The sequence below is a fragment of the Delphinapterus leucas genome, chromosome 3 (genome assembly GCF_059928025.1).
Source record: "Delphinapterus leucas isolate spDelLeu-1000000601 "Yukka" chromosome 3, BTC_Dleu_Yukka2, whole genome shotgun sequence".
In the NCBI taxonomy this organism is placed as follows: domain Eukaryota; kingdom Metazoa; phylum Chordata; class Mammalia; order Artiodactyla; family Monodontidae; genus Delphinapterus; species Delphinapterus leucas.
This window is the reverse complement of record NC_143131.1, coordinates 162,088,923-162,113,320: the sequence shown is the minus strand read 5'-3', so window position 1 is coordinate 162,113,320 and position 24,398 is coordinate 162,088,923. Positions and strand designations below refer to the sequence as shown.

Genomic DNA, 24,398 nt, shown 5'->3' with positions numbered 1-24,398 from the left:
AGGAGTCAGGGTAAGGATCCAGGAGTGGGTGCACCAAAATGTGGTTAAGATGTGTTTTATTCACCCCAGAAGAATGATCATGAGAAAACACAAATTTAATTTAGACCAATCCTATTAAACAAGAAAGTGCTCAGGAAGGCATTTGTAAATACAGTGACATCTACTTATAATCCAGTCCACTACTTACCTGCACAAATGCGCTGTAAGGAAAATTTGTTTTTTTAAGAACAGTGGTACAGAGGTCATTCCTAGCCTCCCAATGCTAGAGACAAAGCCAAGCTTAAATTCAGTGACCCTAGAACCAGTCAGGGAAGAAGTGCCATCTGATGTCAGCTCACCCACTCCATCTCACCCTCCTGAAAACCACTTTGACCCCCACATCCAAGGTCAGTGACCTTCCCTTAGCCTTTTAGGCACTCGGAAATCTGCATTCAAGTGAGCTGAGTTATTAATTCCTCTATACATTTGAGCAATATGATGCTTTATTATGTCTCCAAATAACATAGAAATGTGTTCTAGCATCTTAGAGAGTCACAGCAATATAAGTCAAAATCATATATGTAAAATGTAGAAAAATATGGATCTCACATTTGACATAGTCACTGAAATTTTATCCTCCATTAGCTTCTAGGATAAACTGTACTGATTCTGTTCATTCATTCCCACACTCATTTATTCAACCAGTATTCATTGGGTGTCTTATGTGTCAGTTACTCTTCAAGTTACTAGGGATATAATATTGAAGAAAATAGAAAAAGAAATCTCCTGCTTACATTCTAATTATCCATTTATTTTGCTATTCTCTTTTTCTTTAATTAAATATAAATACTACATGCCAGAACCTGTATCAAATGTGTGACATCTATTAGCTTATTCAATCCTCTGAACAGCCCTGTAGGAGTGGCACTAACAATGTCCTAATATTTTAAAGGAAGTTTGGTAGAGAAACTTGTCTAAAGCCCCTTATCTAGCAAGTGGCACAGTCTTCAGCCTGGGACCAGGGTCTGCTTTTCTATTGTTGAGACTTTTGCCCTTTTCCTTTCTTTTCTAAATTCACATCTTTGATGTTCTGCTCATAACTGTCTCTTCTTGTTCTCAAAGAATCTCTCTGTTTTAATTATCCACCTAACCTTTAGGTAGACAACTTCAAAACCCTTTAGGCCCTGCCCTCCACCAAAGCTCCAGGCCAAGCCCTGGGCCTTAGAATAAGGACCCACAAACCACACAGGAGCTGCAAGGACCTGAGTCATCTGTCCCTGCCTCCCACTGGGACCTTATCCACTGCCACTCATCCTCACCTCTAACACATACCAGCCTGCTTGGCTGCCTCATGTCCTGGGGCAAACCTGCTCCCTCCAGCAGCAGTTCATCTTGTGTACCCTGTGCCCTCTGACTGTTCTGCTTGATAGAGTCCCCTTCCTATGCTCAGCCTGTAGTCACCCTTCAGTTATTAACTCAGAGACTCCCAAGGGCCAAACTCCAACCCCACAGGCTAGTTCAAAGCCCTGTTATATTCTTGCAGCACTGGTGAGTGTCCTTTCTCCCAGGTATTAGTTTATACTTTTATGAGTTCTCCTGATGGTTCCCTTGAGAGCTGGGTCATTTGTCTTTTGCTTACCCTTGTGTCTGAGACTTGCAGTTTGTGCTGAGGAACACATATTGAAGGACTGAAGGATTTGCTACAGGCATGCCATGCGCATCTTTGCTTCAAACTCAACAAAATGAAAATTACATTTTGTGCAGATGACAGACACTTTCCACATTTGTCTACTTTCTGGCTGACCTAATGATCTCACCATATTCATCCCAAGTAGGGATCACACCCTTTCTGTCAAATCATCTCTCTTCTTCTATATCTTTCTCAGCCTTCGCCACCTCACAGGTGCCACATATGCTTGAATTATTTCTTATAACCAATGCCTTAACCTACAGCTTTGCCACCTCCAAGATATGCTTTGCAACAATCACAACATGTGTGCAGTCATTATAGGACTCACTGAACTGGGCCAGGTATTTATTTAAATGCTTTGCATTGTTGTTGGGCTATAGACCCATCATTATTATACACACATTTTTTTTGGATCTCCCTATCAACCCACCTACCCAAATTTTTTATCATGGGTTAATTAACAGGAGGTAGAAAAAATAAAGTTTGGAAAAAAAAAAAAACTTTAAGAACTCATTATGCCGTATAAGGATAAGAAGGTCATGGGGTAGTTAGAAAATAATGGAAGGAAGGAGCTAAGCAATTCTCCAAATTTACTGACAGTGAAAACATGAGAATTCGGGTTCCAATAAGGTATACTATGAGGGATTCCGTTAGAAATGATCAGTTTCCTAGGAGGCTAGGGTAACTAGAATGTTAATTTTATCCTTGTGGTTGAGGGTGCCTGAGTTACAACTTTTCCCTGGGAGTAGCTCATTTGGACTCTGGCCAGCGGATAAAACCCATCTTGGGTCTGTTTCTCATGCTGTGGGGTTCCTCCCTTCTGTGCCAGACCACCAGGGGAGATAGAGCAGGCAGCTGGGGAAGGCGGCTCTGCTATCAGCAGGGCCGGGCGAGGCCCGGCCGGCCATGGCCTCGGGGGGGCCCGGGGAGCGGCTGTGCGAGGAGGCTAGGTGCCCAGTGTGCCTGGATTTCCTGCAGAAACCGGTCAGTGTGGACTGCGGCCACAGCTTCTGCCTCAGATGCATCTCCGAGTTCTGCGAGAAGTCCGACAGTGCACAGAGCGGCCTCTATGCCTGTCCGCAGTGCCGGCTTCCCTTCAGGCTGGAGAGCTTCCGCCCCAACAGGCAGCTGGCCAGCCTGGTGGACAGCGTGCGGCAGCTGGGGCTCGGCGCGGGGCCCTCGGGGGCGCGCCTGTGTGTGAGGCATGGCGAGGAGCTGAGCCGCTTCTGTGAGGAGGACCAGGAGGCTCTGTGCTGGGTCTGTGACACCACCCCAGAGCACAGGAGCCACCGCACAACACCGCTGCAGGAGGCCGCCAGGTGCTACCAGGTGAGAGGTGTTACCATGGCACGTGGAGGGCCACGATTCCTGGGTCTGGAAATGCTGATCTGTAACAGAGGAGCCGACTGAGTCAGAGGTGTGAAGAGTGCCTTGCTAGGGACAGAGCCAAATGCTACCACCTGATCTGAATGACCTGTGCCCTCCGCACCAACCACCCTCCTGGCTCACATTCACCTTGAGGTCTCCATGCCTTTGCTCCGTGCACACCCCACCTTTAGGGACCCCTGTTCAGGAGCTCAGACATACCATTATTTTAGGTTGCCCTCCTCTCCCATGAAATTCTCCCTCGACGTTTAATTTCATGCTGGTCTTAATTTTCCTGATGTTGATAATCTGGGTTCCACAGCTAGAGCTCTGGTGTAGAGGGCTGTGGTGTCCAATGGGCTCTTAGTTACAGGTGCACATAGTTATTGGAAACACTTCCGAATAACTATCATTTGTATAATGTCTTGCTTTTGCATAGTGTTTATCTCTATGTTAATTAATATTGTCACCAAAACAACCTTCATTTTTAAAAAACTTTTATTTTATTTTGGAGTATGGTTGATTTACAATGTTGTGTTAGTTTCAGGTGTACAGCAAAGTGATTCAATTATATATATACATATCTCCCTTCTTTTTCAGATTCTTTTCCAATATAGGTTATTACAGAATATTGAGTAGAGTTCCCTGTGCTATGCAGTAGGTCCTTGTTGATTATCTATTTTATATGTAGTAGTGTGTATATGTTAATCCCAAACTCCTAATTTATCCCTCCCCCGCCCTTTTCCACTTTGGTAACCATAAATTTGTTTTTGAAGTCTGTGAGCCTATTTCTGTTTTGTAAATACGTTCATTTGTATCATTTTTTTAGATTCCACATATAAGTGATACCATATGATATTTGTCTTTCTCTGTCTGACTTATTTCACTTAGTATGATAATCTCTAGGTCCATCCATGTTGCTGTAAATGGCATTGTTTCATGCTTTTTTATGGCTGAGTAATATCCCATTGTATATATGTACCACATCTTCTTTATCCGTCCATCTGTCAATGGACATTTAGGTTGTTTCCATGTCTTGGCTATTGTAAAAGTGCTGCAGTGAGCATTGGGGCGCATAAAGCAACCTTCATGTTTGAACATTTGCTAAGAATAGTTTCTGGATGGGCACAGGGCTCTGATCACCTTTAAAGCCTGCCAATGCATGTTACTCTGAAGTAGAAATCCAGTAGCTAAGCACACAGGCCCTTCTCTATTCAACACGTATTTGTGGACTTATGATGTGAGCATCCTCAATGAAAAGGTGACTCATATTGGAGTACCTGGCCCACAAAAGTGGCATCTGTGAAACCCTATGAATAAGATTCTCCCTGCTGGTGCTCATCTAAAGTTTTTAGACATATCCTGAACACATTTAAATTCTGAATATCTGGAACGGCTGCTAGCACAAAGGAGGTTAAAGTCATCTTTAATCTATCGACCTTTACCTGAAGTACTATCACGATGAAATAAAGTGCAAATATCAACTTTCTAAAATAATAATAAATTTAATTAACAAATTATTATTAATAATGTATAATTTATAATATTTTGTATATTTATATTATGTACTATAATTTATAATAACAAAATAATTAGTAATAATTATTATTTTAACTTTGATTGTTCTAAATCAAGGTTTGTGATTTTTTTTCCCTCAACTTCCCTCTGGACCTACCAAGAAATAGCTTTCTTAGTGTTTCTTCTTGATTTTGGTTGTCTTCTGCAGAATTCAGTTGCTAGCTACTTTCTAGCTAGACTTTTGAAATATGTTCCTGCCCTTTTTTTCTTTTAATCCATAAGGTACTATATATTGCATGGATAATGTCATATTTCTAAGGAAGTTTTCTCTATTTCAGTAGCTCTTCAACTAAATACCAAATAAATATCTTCTAAACTCCTTAGCCTATCAATCAAGACATTCTAAGGCCCTAAGTTTTCTTACTATAGCTCTTGTCTAAACCAATCATTCGATCCAGCAAAACTAGCCTAATTACTGTTGTCCCCAAACATGCCACAGGTTTTTACCTCCTTGCTTTTGCTTACAATTTCTTTTGTCCATAAGTGTTGAAGTATTCTATTCCTTCCAAACACTAAAAAAATTGCTAGTTTCTTCATTTTTAAATGCCTCCATGGATTTTAAATGCCTCCATGGATTCTACTGCTATTTTATGTGCTCTACCTTAGAATATTATCTTTAAAAAAGAACAACCTTGATGCGTAGGACTTGTTCAGTGACTTTGGGAAGAATTTCATTTTTTGTTTGCTAGTTTTTGTTTTTGTTTTGTTTTTTCTGAGACTTATTGAATGATTTTGAGAAGAGTTTTAAAATGTGTGTATGTGTCTATCTTTGTGTGTGTTCTTTGTAAATAAAATACATGCGTTTACCTCTAGCAGGAGTCCTAGGGTTGAAAGAGATTTACTTTTCATTAAATTATTTTTCTACCCCTTGTAAGATTTATGACATTCTGTATTTCTTTTTCATGTAGTAAATATTAACTTACAAGTTTTCTTCTGCCAAATATAATAAATACACTTCTGATTATAAAGTAATAAATAACTGTAAGCAGTTGAAATATATAGATATAAGGAATAGCATCACTTTTCAACCAAGAATTAGTATATGAGATTTTGTTTATTGAATATATTTTCATTGGTCTCTGCCTAGTTTTTATATATTCATCATAAGCATTTTTATTTTTCAAACTTGGTGCAAAGTTGCATGAAGTATACTTATTTTAATTTTCTTTATACTTGTATTTCTTGTCATTAAATATTCTGCAACGCCTTATTTTAATTCCGTCCTGTGAAAATAAAATTTTCTCACTCCCGTATTTTTAACACTTTGGTTAATTACAGTTTTACTATTTAAAATACAATGAACACACTTTTAGATACATCTTTGATTCCATCTGGCATCAACATTTAAAAACATATTTATGTTTAACAGTTATTAACGAGGTCGAACATTTTTATATGTTTTCTAGGGCCTGTTTTAGCTGATCTTTGTATTTCCCCCCATACCCAGTCAATATTAAGTACTGAATGAGGGTATCTGTAATGGCTGCCGCATATCTTCCCAAACAGGTAAAGCTCCAGATGGCCCAGGAACATGTGAGGAAAGAGATGGAGGAAGCCTTGACTCAGGAGGCCAGTGTGGGAAGGAAAACTGTCATTTGGAAGGTGAGAGAATATTGGGGTTCAGGAGGCTAGCCTATTTGAAGGATCCAAATTTTGGTCACCAAATCATTCTTCCACCAGCACTCCAGCACTTTTGTTCCATCTACATGGGTACTCAAGAAAAAAAATCTCAGTTTCACCCTGGATCACCTCATCCCCTCAAATTATATTGTACAGTTGTGTTCTTTTTATCTCTGTTAATATGACCCCAATCCAAATTGTAAATAAACTTTACTGATCTTGATCTTACTCACTCACTTGATTTTACTCATCTTAACTCACTGCATCACCTAGAACAGAGTTTTGTACTGTCAGTACTAGTTTAAAAAATATACATTTGTTAGATGAATGAAATAGTAAATATTTCACATCACTTATATATATGAAATACAGGTCAATAGTCATCATCTTACATATAGAAAGACAGTCTGAATTTTCAGTCTTTTTCAGTCATCCATAAATATTTTTTATCTTTATTATACCTCATCAGCTCTCTTTTTATTTACTTCTTTCTTTCTTTATTTATGGCTGTGTTGGGTCTTTGTTGCTGTGCATGGGCACAGCTCTAGTTGTGGCAAGTGGGGGTTACTCTTTGTTGCGGTGTGCGGGCTTCTCATTGCAGTGGCTTCTCGTTGCGGAGCATGGGCTCTAGGCATGCAGGCCTCAGTAGTCGTGGCACACGGCCTCAGTAGTTGTGGCTCGCGGGCTCTAGAGCACAGGTTCAGTAGTTGCGGTGCATGGGCTTAGTTGCTCCATGGCATGTGAAATCTTCCTGGACCAGGGCTCAAACCCATGTCTCCTGCATTGGCAGGTGGATTCTTAACCACTGCACCACCAGGGAAGCCCCTCATGAGCTCTTTTTTTCTCTTACCTATTTATACATACACACACACAAACATACACAGAGTGATTCTGAACCTGGCGCAGTGCTGCCTTCCAAGAGATATTTTGTAATATGTGTAGATGTTTTTGGTTGTCACAACTGGGAGAGGGTGGGTGCTCTACTAGCAACTCATGTGTAGAGGCCAGAAATGCTGCTAGACACCCTAATGCACAGGACAGTCACCTTTCCCCCAAAAAAATCACAGCAAAGAATCACCTGGTCTAATGTCAAGAGGGTCAATATTGAGAAGCTGTATATGGAAATTACATAGGTGTTTTTATTTATATAATATGTATATAACAGATATAGAATCTATTTTATAGAATATTTCTCTTCTCTGTCCTTCTCCAAGGAACCCTTTTATTTTTATAATTCTTTCTTCTTTTCTCAAAAATTTTGTCTTGTGCTCTGTTTTCTGACAATATTTTCATAAGGATTATTTTTGCTATATTTTTCTTCTGTGATAAGTCTTATCTTTTCCCATAGTTATGTATATTATATGTAAAGTTTATTGATAGTGATGTTTATTGATAATTTTTATTCTTTTTATGCTAACAATCCAAGTCAGTTGTTTTTAATCCTGACCTGACCACAAATTTACAAAATCAGAAATTCCATATCTGAGATACGGGTTCCTTCATTTTTTGAACCCTCCGCTGATTATTCTAAAGTAGAGATGATTCTAAGATCCCTGTCCTAGGCCAAATAAACTAGCATGATTTTTAGCTTTGAAAATGTATCTATGTGAGCCAAAAGCAACAAGCATGGGCTTAAATAAACTCTAAATTCTGTGAAAACCCTTAGCCTTTCTGTATCTGTAGATATAATTGTAGTACTCAGAAGGATGATATGAGAGAAGAGTGAATTGCAACTAAAACCCTCTGGACCATGTTATCTCTTATGACCCAAATATAATTCCACTGTTTTTCAATGACTGAGTTATTAGCACCACTCCTCAATAGCACAGCCTCCAACATGGAGAGTGGGGGAGAAATTCAATGAGTTGTACCTTTCAGATCAGAATATGGAATTCACAGTTGGTTGACTTTAAAGAGGTCAGAATTATATGAATCTAGTTGTTTAGAAAGTGGCAGAAGGAGGTAGAAATGGGAAACTGGAGGAAAGAGTTGAATCTTATGAAATTTGAGGAAAATCGTTATTAGAATTCTTTTAAAGGCACTAGCTTGTGTTCTTAAATTGAACCAAAATGGTATAATGTTTAATAATGGACCAGAGAATTCAAAATGTGGAGAGACTATGGGAGGGCAATTTGCCTCTTATTCTTAGTTTAAAGCTACTTTTCCACACACCAGTCTCCAGAGAATAAAATTTAGATATATTAATGCTGTATCGAAATGTGTTCCTTAGGTCTATTAAAAAATTATAGAGGTGAGATTTGGGTAGAAATCAAGATGAATTCCCTGAACCTGTGCAATAAGTGACCTGAGAATAACTTCTTTCTTTCTTGGCTCTGCAGAGAATGTGAGCCTTATAGTTTCATGATTACCACATTATTGAGGAATATTTTCTAATCTCTATAAACGTTTTCTTATTCACGTTTACAAATCCAGGTCTCCCTAATCTCTCCTCATAATTCAGTTATCTCCACACAGTTCTCATTCCAGTGACTAATAGTAAATTTTCACTTCTATTGAGCAACTACTCTATATCAGTCACTGTGCTCAACAGTTTGATATTAAACTCTAATTCCCAGACCCTTCTTTTCCCCCATTTTGTATATGGTACTGAAACTTGAATATGAAAGTGCCTGGTCCTCAAGTCCAGGGAAATGGGATCCCAAATCCAACAGTATTTCTCAAACTCTTAAGTTTGAAAACTCTAGCAGGCCACTTCTCATGAGCAGTCTCTGGCTTCTGCATGTTGTTAGAATGCAGTGGGTCCGTTCATAGAGTTATGAAGATGAGATCACTCCAGACATTGCCTTCTCCAGCTTCGTCAGCCCATCCGTGAGGGTGGAGGCCAAATGCTCTGCCCCAGCTGCTGATCATTCGATGCACTGTGTCACTCCAGGAGAAAGTGGAAACGCAGAGGCAACGCTTCAGGTTGGAGTTTGAAAAGTATCGTGGCTTACTAGCCCTGGAGGAGCAACTGCAGCTTAGAAGACTGGAGGAGGAGGAGCGAGCCACCCTGCAGAGACTGCGGGAGAGCAAGAACCGGCTGGTTCAGCAGAGCAGGGCCTTGAAGGATCTGGCAGAGGATCTGGAGGAGAGGTGCCAGCGCCCAGCCCTGGGTCTGCTGGAGGTGGGGCTGGGTGCCTGGGAGGGGAGGGATGGGTAGACTTGAGAACAAGGGGACAAATAGCAGCTTTCAGAGGCAAACAGCTTAAGCATTTATGATCTTTAGGGAAAGGGCACCCTAGAATTTACTTGGAAAACATCTTAATTCTTAATCCTAGCATCAGAATCTGAAGGGACCCTAGAGAATCATATAAAATAGTTCATACTAAAGACAAAACTTAAATATTTTTAAAACTAAAATCAATTTAATGATTTACATATGATTAAACAGGAAAAGGACAATCTGTAACCTCAAAATCGGTCAATGATGATATTGCTGTATTTCAGTGATGGTCAATCCAAAAAAGTCTTGTTAACCCATTTAAATGTCAATAGCCAAAAGTATGAGTAATATTTTAAATTGTCCACCTTGAAATTCGCACGTTAATTTCTAAGACAAATGCTAATTTTCTAGCCCATATTGCATGACTATTCCAGGTGTGGTAGGGAGAGATTGCCTGGGCTCCATGCAGCTTGCCCACGCTATATTTGAGATTATAGAGCAAAGAGACAAATAACAGGGAAAAGGAAATATTTCCTTTTAACCCTCCTTGAAGGCATTAAATCCCAAGTGAACTGAGAAAGTCATCGTTGTTGCTGGATGCATGCTATCATGATAGAACTCACTGCAATAGAAATTTTCTGGGCACGCTTCATTGTATCTCATCCCCAGTGCCTCATTTAGGGATTTCTGAACTAAGTAATTCCTATCCTCATACAAGTACTCTGATAAATAGCACTGGTTACGGAGTGGGGGGTCATTAAATGAATGCATTTACAAAACATTTTTATTTAATTTGTCCCATTTTGTCTTCAATATATCTATATATCAGTAAAACTTGTGTTGTTGTTATTAGTGTTGTTATTATTTTTATTAGTATTGCTATGCCCACTTCCTAGTGAGCAAACTGTCAGAAAGGAATAAATTTTCTAAATTTCAGACGGTAAATAAACACAAGAACTCTGGCATTTTCAATAATATTCATTGTCTCACCTTACCATATCTCAAAACACAATGTATATAAAGTTATCATTTATTATCACTGAAGAAATGTTTAAATGTCTTATAAATCTTAGGGGGAATATATTCTCAAATAATTTAGTTTCATTTTTATACCCTCTTTTCCCTTTCTTTCTCAGTACCAGTAAGCTGTATTTCACCAGCAATGGCCAAAAACAAGGCCTGTCATTCTGATGAAAAGTAAAGCTAATCATTTCCCTGTTTTTATGCCCTGTCAAAATTAATCTGACAGGTGGCTATTTTTTAGAGGGAGAGGGGAAATGCAATGCAGGTGATTTATTTAGTAATCTACTTTGAGATAAAATGTTGCTAGATATTAATGACTTCTATTTTTATCCACTTAGGTAATTTAGACATGGTATGTTGGTTCAAAGAATGAGGAATTTAGGGTTTTCTTAAAAGGACATTGAGAGCAACATTTTATGTCTAACCTTTCACTGTTACTCAAATAAATTCTGAAGATACTCAGAATCTGTTTTTACCCTAATTGCATTCACAGAATGTAACTCTTTACTAAAATATTGAAATGTCAGAATTATCAATTCAGAAAATAGTTAAACCAATAGATATTATAGGAATTAACCTAAACTTTGTGTGGTCTGATTTTATTTTAATAGAGGCAAACTGATTATATTATTTTAAATTCATGAGAAAACTCAACAACAGCCTGTTTTTAGCTTTTATTAAGAGAGAGTCATGTTTCTTATAGTTTTACCTTAATAGTTAATGATTTCCAATAATTCCTAAAGAGATGTTCATGGTGTGTCCCCAGTCTGTCAAAAGCAGTTCAGAGGTCTAACTCACACCTACTTGTTTCTCTTTCACTTTCAGGGTGCGGGAGGAGCCTTGAGCCGGTATGTTTACTTTCTGAATCAAAGAATGGGTTGGGAGAGGCTGGGGAGGTTGGTGGATAACCCTACTGAGAACTGTGGGTTCTGCGCTCTTCTCAGAAGTAAGAGTGTCACACGGCTGGATCTGGAGACCATCCCCATGGAGCTGAAGACAATGTGTCGCATCCCTGGGATGAGGGAAATGTTGAGAAAGTTCCAAGGTAGGCTGCATTTTAGAGCTCGAGGAACTATGACACCTGGAATTTGGCTCTTATTGCAATTTGTTACTGTACCAGTCAGGCTATAGTAACAAACAGAACCCAAAGTTTAGTGGCTAAAATCAGAAAGGTTTTATTTCGAGATCATGTTTTAGGTTGATTACTAGATTGTGGAGGCTTTAATTTCACATAATCTCACTCTGGGGACCCGTGCAGACAGAGCCCCACCTCCTTCCTGTTGCTGGTAGCCATGGAAAAGGGCAAGATTATGATGAATCATGCACTACTCGGAAGTGGCACACAGGGCTTTCCTGAAGATTTTATTGATAGAAGTGAGTCACACGTTTATGCCAAACTACAAGGGAGGAAGGGAGAGAGCACCGTGCTCAGAATAAAAAAAACAGAATGTTGAGATACTTCTGAATAGTCTGAAAGAATATCAGAGTCACTGACACCCACATAAGCTACATTTGGTTAGAATGGTGGGCTTGAAAGTGATATTAGCTGTGATATAAGTAACATTAGTTCTAATCAATCTCCATTTCCTTGTTTATAAAATGCTAAAAAATTGTATTGTTTGGAGGACAAAATGAAACATTTGAAAACAGAAAATCATCAATATATGAAAGCATTGCAGTGTATCAAATAATATAAGGTTTGGATTATTTTATTATCTGGCAATTTGATGAATTTCTTAAATTAGATAGTTAATAAAGCCAAAAATATTCAGTCAGTTATATTTAAGTACCCTCTGTAGGCTCTGTGGTGTTATAATTAGTTTGTTTGGTCCTATTATGTTGTTTTTTTTAAACAGTAACGGTTCAATACTTTTAATTTCTTTTCTATATTCAATTTATACCAAGTAATGAAAACAGACAGTGGCTAAATAGTGGCTTTATTACTTACAGGGAAACCACTTTGTCCCATGATGAGAAAACCCATCTTATCAGTCCTGTTCAATGATTTAATCAGTGTTCTGATGGGCAAAGTAATATGTACTAACTGCATGAAATGTTGCAAGTTACTACACTCTCATAATCAGCGTCTCCATATTCCCACTTATTTTTACTGAATTAACTAATCAATTCCACAAATATTGTGTACTTTATGACAGCAACTCTTCTAAACATTAGAATATAAAATTGAACAATAACATCAACTTACAAATCTACAGCTTCATGTTGCATATATTTGCTTAAATTATGCAAAATACACAGAATGTTAGAAGATGATACAGAATATTGAAAAAAAGAATAAATTAAGGGTGGCTGGAAGTTCTGGGGTTAGGGCATCTAATTTGGAATTTGATCATCGAGGAAAGCATTCCAGACATCAGAAATGAGTGTCAAGGCCTGAGATGGAAATATGGAAGATGCATTCCAGGAGCTATGAGGAGTTCTGTGCGGCTGTGGTGGAGTGAGTGAGGGGAGAGCTGGGGAGGCCAAGAAAAGTCCAAGTAGCACAGGACCCAACAGGCAGGCCACTGTGAGCAATGCTTTACCTCCAAGTGAAATAGAACATCAGTTGAAAGCTGTAAATGGAGGAATAGGATGATTGGATTAATGTTTTGTGGCGATCACTCTGTGTGCTTTATTGAGAATAAATTACAGAGGGGAAAGTCTTGATGTGGGAAAGCCAGTTAGGATCCGTTGTAATAATCCAATCAGAGACGATTGTCCGTTGGACAAGGGTAGTAGTACTGGAGGTGCAGAGAAATGGACAGAATCTTGGTATTTTGAAGGCAAAGCTGGCAAGATCTGCTCTTGGATTAGATATGAGGTGTCAGAGAAGGAGAAAAGTCGTGAATGATTCCAAGGTTTAAATCTCCAGAATTGGGTAATGAAATTGCTGTTTACATTGACAGGTAAAGCTGCAGGTGAGGCAGAAAAAGGGAAATGGCTTTTAGACACATCAATGCTGTGATGAATGTTAAATATCCAAATGTTGATGTCAGGTACACAGATGAATTTACAAATATGGAGTTCCAGGAGAAAAGTCTAGGCTATATATATATATATTTGGAATTAGTAAGCATATGAATGGAATTTAATGGATGCAATGTGCCTGCCAGCCCCAGAACACATCAGAAGTGATCTGAGAAAGAGGCAAGAGGTCCCAATCCTGAGACCATTGGCTTCTCGAATAGCAGTGATGGAGGAGAAGAGGAGAAAACAGCGAAGGAAACCAAGAAGGGGAGGCCAGTGGAGAGGGAGGGAAAGCATGATGACTGGTGTCTTTGGGAAAGAGAAGTGAAGTTTCCCAGGACAAAAGGATTCTCAACAGTGTTGAGTGCCACAGAAAAGTCATTTAAGGTGAACTTTAAGGACTGATCATTTAGCAATGCATGGGGCACTGGGAAGAAGGAGTAGTTTGCTTAAGATATTATTCTATCTTGGTGAGCAACTGAGTTTAAGAAAGAAGAGGTAGGGAGAGGAACTGGAGATAGATGTATTAACAACTATTTCACAGATGTATTTTCTTATCAATGGAGCAAGTAAGTGTGCTGGAGTGGGAATGATGCATGATGACATGACATCTGTTAAATAGGCCTAACACAATTCCACGGAGACCCACTTTTCAATTCCCATTATTTATGACAGGAAAGTCATATAATTTGGGAAAATCACATAATCTCTTGGACTCTGAGTCTCCTCATCTACACTATGAGGATGATAGTGGCACCCTTGAGGGTGGGGTTCCATGGGATAGTATAGATGATGCACGACTTATGTGACCCATTCAGGTTTGAGTATCAATAAAAGATAGTTAGAAGTGGTTTAGAGACAAATAAGAATAACAGTCAGCATCTTAGTATGTGTTATTAGTATATTAAAAATTAAAATATGATTAATGAAATTTACTAATTTTGAATGTTTACCAAAAAAAAAGACACTGAATATTTTACATCCTCCCTTCTTCACTGAGGTCATTTCATTTGTAGATGTATTTATTAATTATATGTACAAATAAAATTTCATATCAATCTCACTGGGACTTCACAGTATCAGTAGTAGTTTTCTATTGCTGCATAGCAAATTACCACACACTTAGCTACCCAAAACCACATCCATTTATTGGCTCACAGTTCTTCAGATCAGATAACCACATGGGATCAGCTGGCATCTCTGCTTAAGATTTCATAAGATCAGAAATCAAGGTGTTGACCAGGCTGGGCTTCTCTAAAGGATCCAGGGAAGAGCCCACTTGCAAGCTTATTCAGTTTGTTGATGTAAAGCAGTTCCTTGCAGTTGTGGGACTGAGATTTCTATCTCCTTGCTGGTTATCAGTTGGGGGTCACTCACCCTTCTCCTCAGCTGTGGCCCACTCCATCTTCAAAGGCAGCAATGACACATCAAATCCAAATGTCTCTGATTTTCACTTCTGGTGGCAGCCTGATAGCCAAAGAAACCTCTCTGACTTTAAAAGGTGATTTTATTAGACCCACTCAGATAATCTCCCTCTTGTCACATAATATAACAGAATCATGAGAGCACCACCAGGGTCTGAAGGTCATGAGGCTCATCTTAGAATTCTTCCTATCATAGTAACATAGCTTTGAAAGTGGTGGATTTTATACCAATGAATTTTTCCTATAGCCTTTGAGGAGAAAAAAAATCCCAAGGGAGCTGTAAATTTTATTTTAAATGCAGATCTTCCAAAGAGCACCAAAGATCTTCCAAAGTACTCTGGATAGAGATAAAAGGAATCTAAATGGTCATGCACATGGTTTGTCTTATCATCAATGGTTATGTTTGAACTGGGGCAGTAATGAGTCCTGGATTATGCAGACATAGCAGTGGAATACACTCAAAAGCAATGAAGCATATACTCATCGACCTGCAAGGTGAAATACATATTTTGTTATCTCCAGGAGTTATTAGAGGGAGAGTGAGGAATGGCGTGACAGTTCTCAATATCATGGCTTCCTAAGTTTTCACCAGTCTTTTCTGTTCTTTTACATGTTCCACAAAATTCTTTCTGCAGTTGACATAAAACTGGATCCCGCCACAGCACATCCTAGCCTCCTCTTGACTGCTGACCTGCGCAGTGTGCAGGATGGAGAACTATGGAGGGATGTCCCCAACAACCCTGAGCGATTTGACACATGGCCTTGTATCCTGGGTTTGCAGAACTTCTCATCAGGGAGGCATTACTGGGAAGTTATGGTGGGAGAAAGAGCAGAATGGGGGTTAGGTGTCTGTCAAGACACAGTGTCAAGAAAGGGGGAAACCACACCATCTCCTGAGAACGGGGTCTGGGCCATGTGGCTACTGAAAGGGAGTGAGTACATGGTCCTTGCCTCTCCATCAGTTCCTCTCCTCCACCTGGAACGGCCTCGCTGCATTGGGATTTTCTTGGACTATGAAGCAGGTGAAATCTCCTTTTACAACATCACACATGGGTCTTATATTTACACGTTCAATCACCTTTTCTCTGGTTTTCTTCGACCTTATTTTTTCATTTGTGACACGACTCCTCTTATCTTACCACCTATGACAGAAGTGGAGTTAGAAAATTGGGCATCCAGGGGTCATTTTCACCCTGCTTCTAACATTAGAGACGATCCTTCCTAAAATTCTGTTGCTAAGATACACCCCAAGTCTAGTAAAGTTTCCTGGAGTAGAATGGAGGGTATACATATGTGAAGGCTCAACAGATGTCCCCATTTAGGTCAGCACTTCATTCCTTGTCACTATGGACATTTTCCCATAGGGGCAAAAGAGAAAATATAAAATATTTGTGTTTGGACAAGGATTGTATAGAATAGTAATTTTAGAAATGGAGCAGGCTTACCACTCTTTTCCCAAATGGCTTTACATACTTTCTTGATGTGTTTTCCTCAAATGAATGGACCTCATATTAAACAAAGATATCTATACATTTATTTTAATGTCTCATTCCTTTTAATATCTCTTCATTCCAATCTTCCATATGTTAAGAATTAGAAATGGCAATTCTTAAATTGGTTCAGAACAGTCCAATATTGTTCTAGCATCAGCTCCGTAATTCTTTTTCCTCCTCCTTATTTTCCTTCTCTTATTCTCTCCTCCTTCTCCGTCTCTCTGCCTCTGCATCTTTCTGTCTCTGTCTCTCTCACTTTTGCTCTTTATTGCTTCTTTCTTCTTTTCTTGCTTTATACCTCTTATTGTTTAACCTTCCATTTACCTTCTAGATTAATATATTCAGAACCATTCCTTTATATATTCATGATTCCTATGACTATTCAATTACCCTTTAAATCCTCTTCACTCAGGGGTCAATTTTTGAGAAGGATGAAATTCATTCCTCTGATTCTAATATCACTGAGCCTCATGCCTTATCCCTTACAACTTTTTCCTTTATCTTTGGATACATTTTTTTTTAATTGAAGCATAGTTGACTTTGTGTTAGTTTGTGTTAGTATTGTGTTAAGTTTCAGGTGTACAGCATCGATACATTTTTTAGAGTAGAAATTTCTCAGAATTCTGATTCAACTAGTTCTTTGACCTAGTCATTACCTAGTTGTAAGACTTCAAACAAGCAACCTCTCTCTCTCAGTCTCAGCTACTTAGTATGATTCCTGTACATGGAACAATGATATTGACCTCCCAATGTTTTGGGAAATAAGTAAGGTTGTGATTTATATGATTGGTTTAAATTCAACTTTACTACTTAAATACAATGTAAAAATGACCAGAATGATGAAATGATAATAATATTTGACTTATTTTAAAAGTATATTCTGTACATTTCCAACAAAATTCTTAAAAATTATTGAAAGCTAACTCTGCTACCTTCTTTCTCTATATCTATGTCTAATAAATAATTGCTAACCAAATGCTAAAATGCTTAAATGCTAAATAATTATTAATTAATAGAAAATTTAGATAACCTAATCCTGATAATAATCCACCAAGACTTTAATCCTCTACTTTAACTCTACCTTGACTTTTAAGGAGCTTTTCTCATCTATAGAGATTTCTTTGACTAAAATCTTTCACATATTTTGCAATAACATTACTAATATAGTTTTCTTTCTATATTAATATATTTCTTTTCAGACTTTTTACATTTGGAGGAACATTATGGAGTATAATAATTTTAGAAATAGCAAAATTTTATCAAACTGTATTTCCAGATGGCTGTACATATTTTATTGAAGGGGCCTTGTATTAAACAAAGATTTCTGTATATTCATATTTGATACATGTATGTTTGATCATGAACAAACAATTCCCCTCTTTGTCTCTTTTGGAAACAGAGGTAATAATAATGTACCCTTACATCCCTCTTGTTGATATTTTATATACCATGAATTCTCTAGGCCTTTTCTGTTCATGAACTAAGTAGAAACTGGCTCATGCAGTGGGTCTCAGTTCGTGCTTCCCCATGATCAGGGCTTAAATGAGGCATGGCAACTTATTGTAACACTTGAGTGTCCATGTCACTATAGGGCCAGCAATTATGAGAGGAGTCATGACAGAGAACATACACTCAGAGCAGTAGAGCCCCTTCCCCATAGGGATCAAGAGGGACAGGGTCACTGGTCTAAGATCATGTCACCCCAGGGGCTCCACCCATTCACCAGGACAAGGAAGCCTCATGGCCTCAGGCCTGCTACCCTCTTCAAGGGGTGAAAAGGGAATCCCACGAATGCCTCCTCCCTACAAAGAAAGCTAACATCCTAGTTTCCACTGTCACCCTTTAATCCTATTATCCCAATGTGCATCTTATCATGAGGTATGTTAGTTACTAAACCAACTTAAATCTTTCTTCATCCCTTGCATTCCAAGTTTCACAAAGCTTTGTGCATCTCCTATTATTGTCCCTACTCCTTCCCTTCCCAATTCCATACACACACACACACACACACACACACACACATACACTCATACACAATACACAGAATCTTTTCCAGTGGATAAAGACTCCATTTTTTCAGTTACTCAGGCCAACAATCTGGCTAACTCCTTTCTTGATTTTACTTTCTCATATCTAGTCCATCAGTAAGCCCTGTTGGCTCTACCTTCAGCATATATCTAGAGTTCAGCCAGAGCTAACCTAACCACTCTGCCGCTAAAACCATCGTCTTAACATCCATCCTCTCCCTCTGGGTTATTACATTAGTTTCCTAACAATAATCCTGGCTTTACCTCGGCCACTTCTGTGTCCTTTCTCAATGCGGCAGCCAGACTGATCCTTTTAGCACCCAAGATTGTAGTACCATTGCAGCTACCTTCCATCCAACTTATAGTTATAGCCAAAATCTTTACAACAAACCCTCAGACCCTAGAAGATCTGAGCACAAGTTCCTACTCTGATTCTGACTCCCTCCCCTTACTTCCCCTTTTATTATTCTCCATCTATTCTGGCCTCCTGGCTGGGTTTACACCACCAGGCACTTCCTATACTATTGGGCCTTTCTCCCAGCTGTGCCTTCTACCTGCAGTTTCCTTTTCCCAGATGCTTCTTTAATTCATTCCCTTTCTTTCTTTAAGGCTGCTCAAATCCAGCTTCTCAGAACTATACAACCTGACCTACCCCAGAACCCACCCAGAGCTTACCCTCCCACTCCCCTTCACTGGGCCCAATGGAGGCTCTTTTCTTCAATATAGTACTTATCAGCTTCTAATATATTTTATTGTTATCCTATTTATTGGGTTTATTTTTATTTATTTATTTTTGCTTTTGCCTTTTCTGGATAGAATGTAAGCATCCTGAGGGGGGGATCATTGTCTATTGATAATGATATATCTGACATATCTCAAACACCTCAAGTACTGGTTTGTATGTGGTTATCACTCAATGCATACTTGTTGAATAAATAAATGATTAACTTTTTGTGGACAGAATTAAATTCTGGGTCTGAAAATATTTTGTGAAATGTAATATAGTGGTATTATTATTAATTTATCACTAGACTACCACTGACATAAAGCTTAATGTCAAGTTCTAAATGAGTAAAATCAATGCTTAAGTGTAGAGGAAATTTGAAGGCTAAATTTGAATAGAAGGCTAAATTTGAATAGAGGAAATTTGAATAGAGGTAATGATTCTCATGCCATGATGAATTGCTGTGCCCAGGAATGGTTCCACTGAGCCTCCTGTAGCTTTGATTCCCTATGACAATACGACACCTTTGACTCATGCATTGCCTTGTGTGCACTCCATATGCAAATTCACATACTCACTAAGAATGTGGGGAACGTTATATAAAATTATATGGAATAAAAATTTTTATAGAAATTGACTCTTTCATGCTTTATGAACCCCTCTTCATCTTAACTGCAAGGTAGAGCTACCTCTTCTCCCTACAGGATGTCTTTGGTCTGCTCTCCCCAGCATCGCTCCCCTTCTTCCAGGCATCCCTCTGTTACAGCTGGACTTTTTTCTAGCACGGATCATTATAAAGAACGACTAAAATCATAAAGAATGATTAAAAAGTTGTTCTCAAACATTAGTTTTTCTGAAGCTGTAACTCTCCAGAGCTATGTTTATAGTTTACCAAAAGACTGGCTGATTTATTCAAATAACTAATTTGATCATTTTCCCCACCACCCAGTCATGTGACTGATTTGTCAAGTGAATTAACTAACTAAACTAGCTATCCTAGCATGATGGAAAGGCCCTGAAGGAAGGGGACTAGGAGGAGGGTGATATGTGGGGCTGGCTGGGAACAGGAAGTAAAATAGCTTCATCAGCAGGCAGAAGGAACTGAGCTAATTTACAGTGGTGATTTGACACTTATTGCCCCAAAAGGGCAGAGAAATTGGGAACACTGGGATTTATTAAATCTGTCTGCTCTCCGAGAACCGACCCCTCCATGCATGTTTTCTGTGTGCTTCTGGGGTCTTCTGTGGATTTACTCTTTTATTATAACAGGGAAGGATGGAGGCGGTTGGCATATAAACACATATATGTATATATGTCTGTATAAAAAACATATTCCACAAATTTACAAGTTCTAAACATTTACCTATATGGTAAATTTTTACTCCTTTACTCCTTGACTCTGTAACTGTGTGTATTCCAAAGAACCCAATAATTATTTTGATAAATCTCTTAGCCAATTGATTCAAGCTAGCCTGTTTTTCTCTGATATTGCATGGCTGATTGCAGGGACTCAATTTGTATTCATTTATCTATCATTATTCGTTTTCTGTTTCAGCCTTGGCATGCCTCTGTAAGAGCATTAAAAACACAGTCATATATACACAGTCTAATAAATTAGGAGTTCATGATACTTGCTCAATTTCCCTCTAGTTAGGTTTTGAAACTAAAGTATGAATCCTAACTAACTAAATAAAGCAAAATTGTTCTCCCTGTCTTTTTCTTAAATTAGTAATAAACTTTGAATTGATCAATGCACCTAAGCAATTTTTCAACTATATAGGACAATGGGTTCTTTCTTTTTAATACATAAAAGTCTTAATAAAACAATGTCTGAATACTTCTGCCCCATTTTCAGTAGGTCTAAGGGGAAAAAAAGTGATTCTTTCCAAGTGGGATGGGACTGATTATACCTCAGTTGTTTTTTAGTTACATAATAATTCTTGGGAAAAGAGTAAGGAAGCAAATGATCCATCAGTATTTATGTTTATAGAACAAAAATGGATTGAGTCCCTGATTTTACTTACATGAAGTAATAAATTCTTTCCATATCTAGGGACAAATTTTCATGGGTCTCATTTTCTGTCTGGACCCTAGGGGAGATTATAGAGTTTGTTGTGATGTATACCTACAGCACACCTCAGTGTATGTACTAATGACCCCTGTGGGTTTAGAAGTTTCACCAGAGCTTGGGGCTGTTGAGAAACCCAAACCACCATCAGGGTCCCTCTCAGTCTTTCCTCAGGAGAGCTGCATTTTACTGTCATTGCCATATGCTCCTCTGCACAAATATCATGGCCCCTCTCATTTATAGAGGAATGGGTCAAGACCAGGAGAAATGCCTTCATTTCCTCCCACATCTGGAATTGCACCTGGCTGGACCACCTGTGTGCACACAGGAGGGAAGAAGAGATCACACAATCCCGTGGAAATCCTCCCATTAGATCCACACATTTTGGCTTCTGATTTTTAATGATACCTGGTGGCATACAAGTAAAAACGGTGAGTAGATTTCTGGATTTAGGAGCTGTGATATTGTGACTTGTAAGAAATATATGTTTGGTCATTCAGATGACTGAACATACATTTCTCACATATGTTGGTCTTCATCCACAGTTCCTGGCTCACAGCTCCCAAACCCTTGGAATTTCCTAAGTGCTGAGAGTGATAAAGATGTCTTTTGTTATATTAACAAGGTGAGTTCGGAAAGCACCTAAGGATGGGGACTGTTGCCAATGGACAACCATGTGATTAGAGGGCTGGAATTTTCAGTCTCACCTCTAGACCTCTGGGTAGGGGAGAGGGGATAGAGGTTGAATCAATAGCCAATAGACAATGATGTAATCAATCAATCATATCTATGAATGAAGCCTCCATAAAACCCCAAAAGGACAGGGTTGGGAGAGCTTCCGGGTCAGTGAACACATAGAGATACAAGGAGAATGCCCTTCCAAGATGCTTGCCCTATGCACCTCTTTCATCTGGCTGTTCCTGAGTTATATCCTTTTAAAATATACTGGTGGTCTAGTAAGTAAAATGTTTTTCCGTGTTCTATGAGTCACTCTAACAAATTAATCTAACCTGAGGAGGGGGTCATGGGAACTTCTGATTTATAGCCAGTTGCTCAGAAGCACAGGTAACAACCTGGACTTGTGGCTAGAATCTGAAGTCCAAGGAGGGGATTGATGGAACCTCCAGTCTGTAGCCAACTGGTCAGAAGCACAGGTAACAGCTTGGGTTTGCAACTGGCTTCTGAAGTGGTTAGGGGGTTGAGGAAATCTTATAGGACTGAACACTTAACCTGTGGAATCTGATACTTTCCCTGGGTAGTTAGTGTCAGAATTGAGTTGTACTCTTAGACACACTGCTGCTGTCCAAGGTTTGTTGGTGTGGGGACCCTCCCCATCCACCATGTTGGAAACTGGGTCTCGGAACCTCCATAAAAGGAGCTCTACTCATAAGTCTGCACTTCTTTGTTGTTTTGTTAAGTTTAAAAAACATAGGAAATGCATCAAAGAAATAGAAAAATAGAAAATGAGAAACATCCTCCTTGCTCTTGGAAAGTTTATGGATTATGACTGATATACCAAGACACAAATCTATAGACAAATACATACATAAAACTCATATCACAAGAAAGCAATCACAAGAAAGAATCACAAGGAAGCAATAAATTTACCAATGCAAAATAATTTCTTTGATTTGTTGTTTGAGTGTGGGCATTTCTGAGGTGGAATGGTGCATTTGGGGACAACAGTGCTCACACTCTGACCAGCATCTACAGGGAAAATAAAGTTTACCTTTTGGTACACTGTTAGCACACACTTTCCTAAATACACAAATTAAATGTTTTACAAATCAATAGTCTTAATGCAGGTGATCTGCTCTGCTGTCTCCAACTCATGCAAAATCATATCTGAAAAGCTGTGAGTTGTCAGTCATTGGATTCATTTCCTGACCTTTCCATGAGTCATTGCCCATGTGTGGGGGGAGAGCTCAGATCTCTCCAGTTTAGCACTTGTTACCGCCTTTCAGTTTTTCTAACTTTGAGCAATGAAGAGAAGGTGTTTCCCCGAGGCTGAGAAGACTTGTGCTACCACATTAAGCAATTAATTGTTCACTGTTTTTTAAAAAAGATTTATTTATTTAATTTATTTTTGGCTGTGTTGTGTCTTAGTTGCGGCATGCGGGATCTTCGTTGAGGCATGCAGGATCTTTCGTTGGGGCGTGCAGGCTTTTTATTGTGGTGCATGGGTTTCTCTTTAGTTGCAGTGTGCAGGCTTCTCTCTAGTTGTGGCACGCAGGCTCCAGGGCGCGTGGGCTCTGCAGTTGTGCCGCACAGGCTCCAGAGCGCATGGGCTCTGTAGTTTACGGCATGCGGGCTCTAGTTGAGGTGCACGAGCTCAGTAGTTGTGGTGTGCAGACCTAGCTGCCCTGTGGCATGTGGGATCCCAGTTCCCCGAGCAGGGATCGAACACACGTCCCCTACATTGTAAGGCGGATTCTTTACCACTGGACCACCAGGGAAGTCCCTAATAGTTCATTCTTTGAGCTTCCAAGCTGTGCCCATGTATATAAGACGAATGAATGGTTATTGCCCGATCTCTCCCCTCACCAAGAGAGTGATGACAGATCCACATGACATACAGTAAAATTCATTGTGTGCAAGAACAAGTACACAATTAAATATGAAGATATTCACAGGGGCTATAGAAGGTACTTATGAAGTGTAAACTGCAGGTGGAGAAGTGGAAAGGGTGGGGAGACTGTTAATACTAGAACAGTATCCTGAGAAGGACCTCAAACAGAGAAAAGAAAACTGATTATATTCCTTCCAAAGTTTTAATTTAAGGGGGGAAACTACTTGTCCTTTCCCAGGGCCATTTAGAAAGTGAAGGTACTCTGTATCCCATCTGAGAGACAGGTTTCTTCCATGGACAGAGGTGTGTACTAGAAACATGGCTTGAGGACACTCCATCCCAGATCCCCAGTGGCTAAGACAAGTGCTCCAGTCTTGTTCCAAGAGGAGAAAAGGGGCAACACCTTGGTTAAAACCTGACAAGCTGTGAGTTATTAGCAAGAACGTTTTCTTTCAATTGTCTCAAACCTTCCCGTGAAGAAGCCATTCTCACCTCCACAGCAAAGTTGTGAAAACAATTCTGGAGATTGGAACTCCAGTTCTTTTGAAAACCAAACTCATGCCCTTTCACTGCATTTGGCTCATTTTCAGCTCCTCATTCTCAATTTTCTCGTGTTGCACGGGATTTACAGTTTTAAGACTGTGAAATTGTGCAGTAGTTTGTCTTAAAACACTGGTGTTACTATGGAGATTGAAAATTCCTTTCAGT

General features: G+C 39.1%; 1 protein-coding gene across 1 annotated transcript; it reads left to right on the top strand.

Annotated features, from left to right (window-relative positions):
* The first annotated feature begins 2,148 nt into the window (after window positions 1–2,148).
* Window positions 2,149–23,530, top strand: TRIM58 (tripartite motif containing 58). Its single transcript, XM_022563368.3, has 6 exons — window positions 2,149–2,998; window positions 6,119–6,214; window positions 9,126–9,356; window positions 11,244–11,266; window positions 11,363–11,463; window positions 15,445–23,530. Exons 1-6 carry the CDS (start codon window positions 2,576–2,578, stop codon window positions 16,032–16,034), a joined length of 1,464 nt encoding a protein of 487 aa, XP_022419076.1. The 5' UTR covers window positions 2,149–2,575; the 3' UTR covers window positions 16,035–23,530.
* Window positions 23,531–24,398: the final 868 nt, after the last annotated feature.

Bases quoted from the DNA above. Each gene is read 5' to 3' on its own strand.
- TRIM58 (XM_022563368.3), top strand. From the start codon at position 2,576: ATGGCCTCGGGGGGGCCCGGGGAGCGGCTGTGCGAGGAGGCTAGGTGC. The intron at 9,357-11,243 runs GTGGGGCTGGGT...TTTCACTTTCAG, and splicing joins CAGCCCTGGGTCTGCTGGAG to GGTGCGGGAGGAGCCTTGAG. The intron at 11,464-15,444 runs GTAGGCTGCATT...TTCTTTCTGCAG, and splicing joins AATGTTGAGAAAGTTCCAAG to TTGACATAAAACTGGATCCC.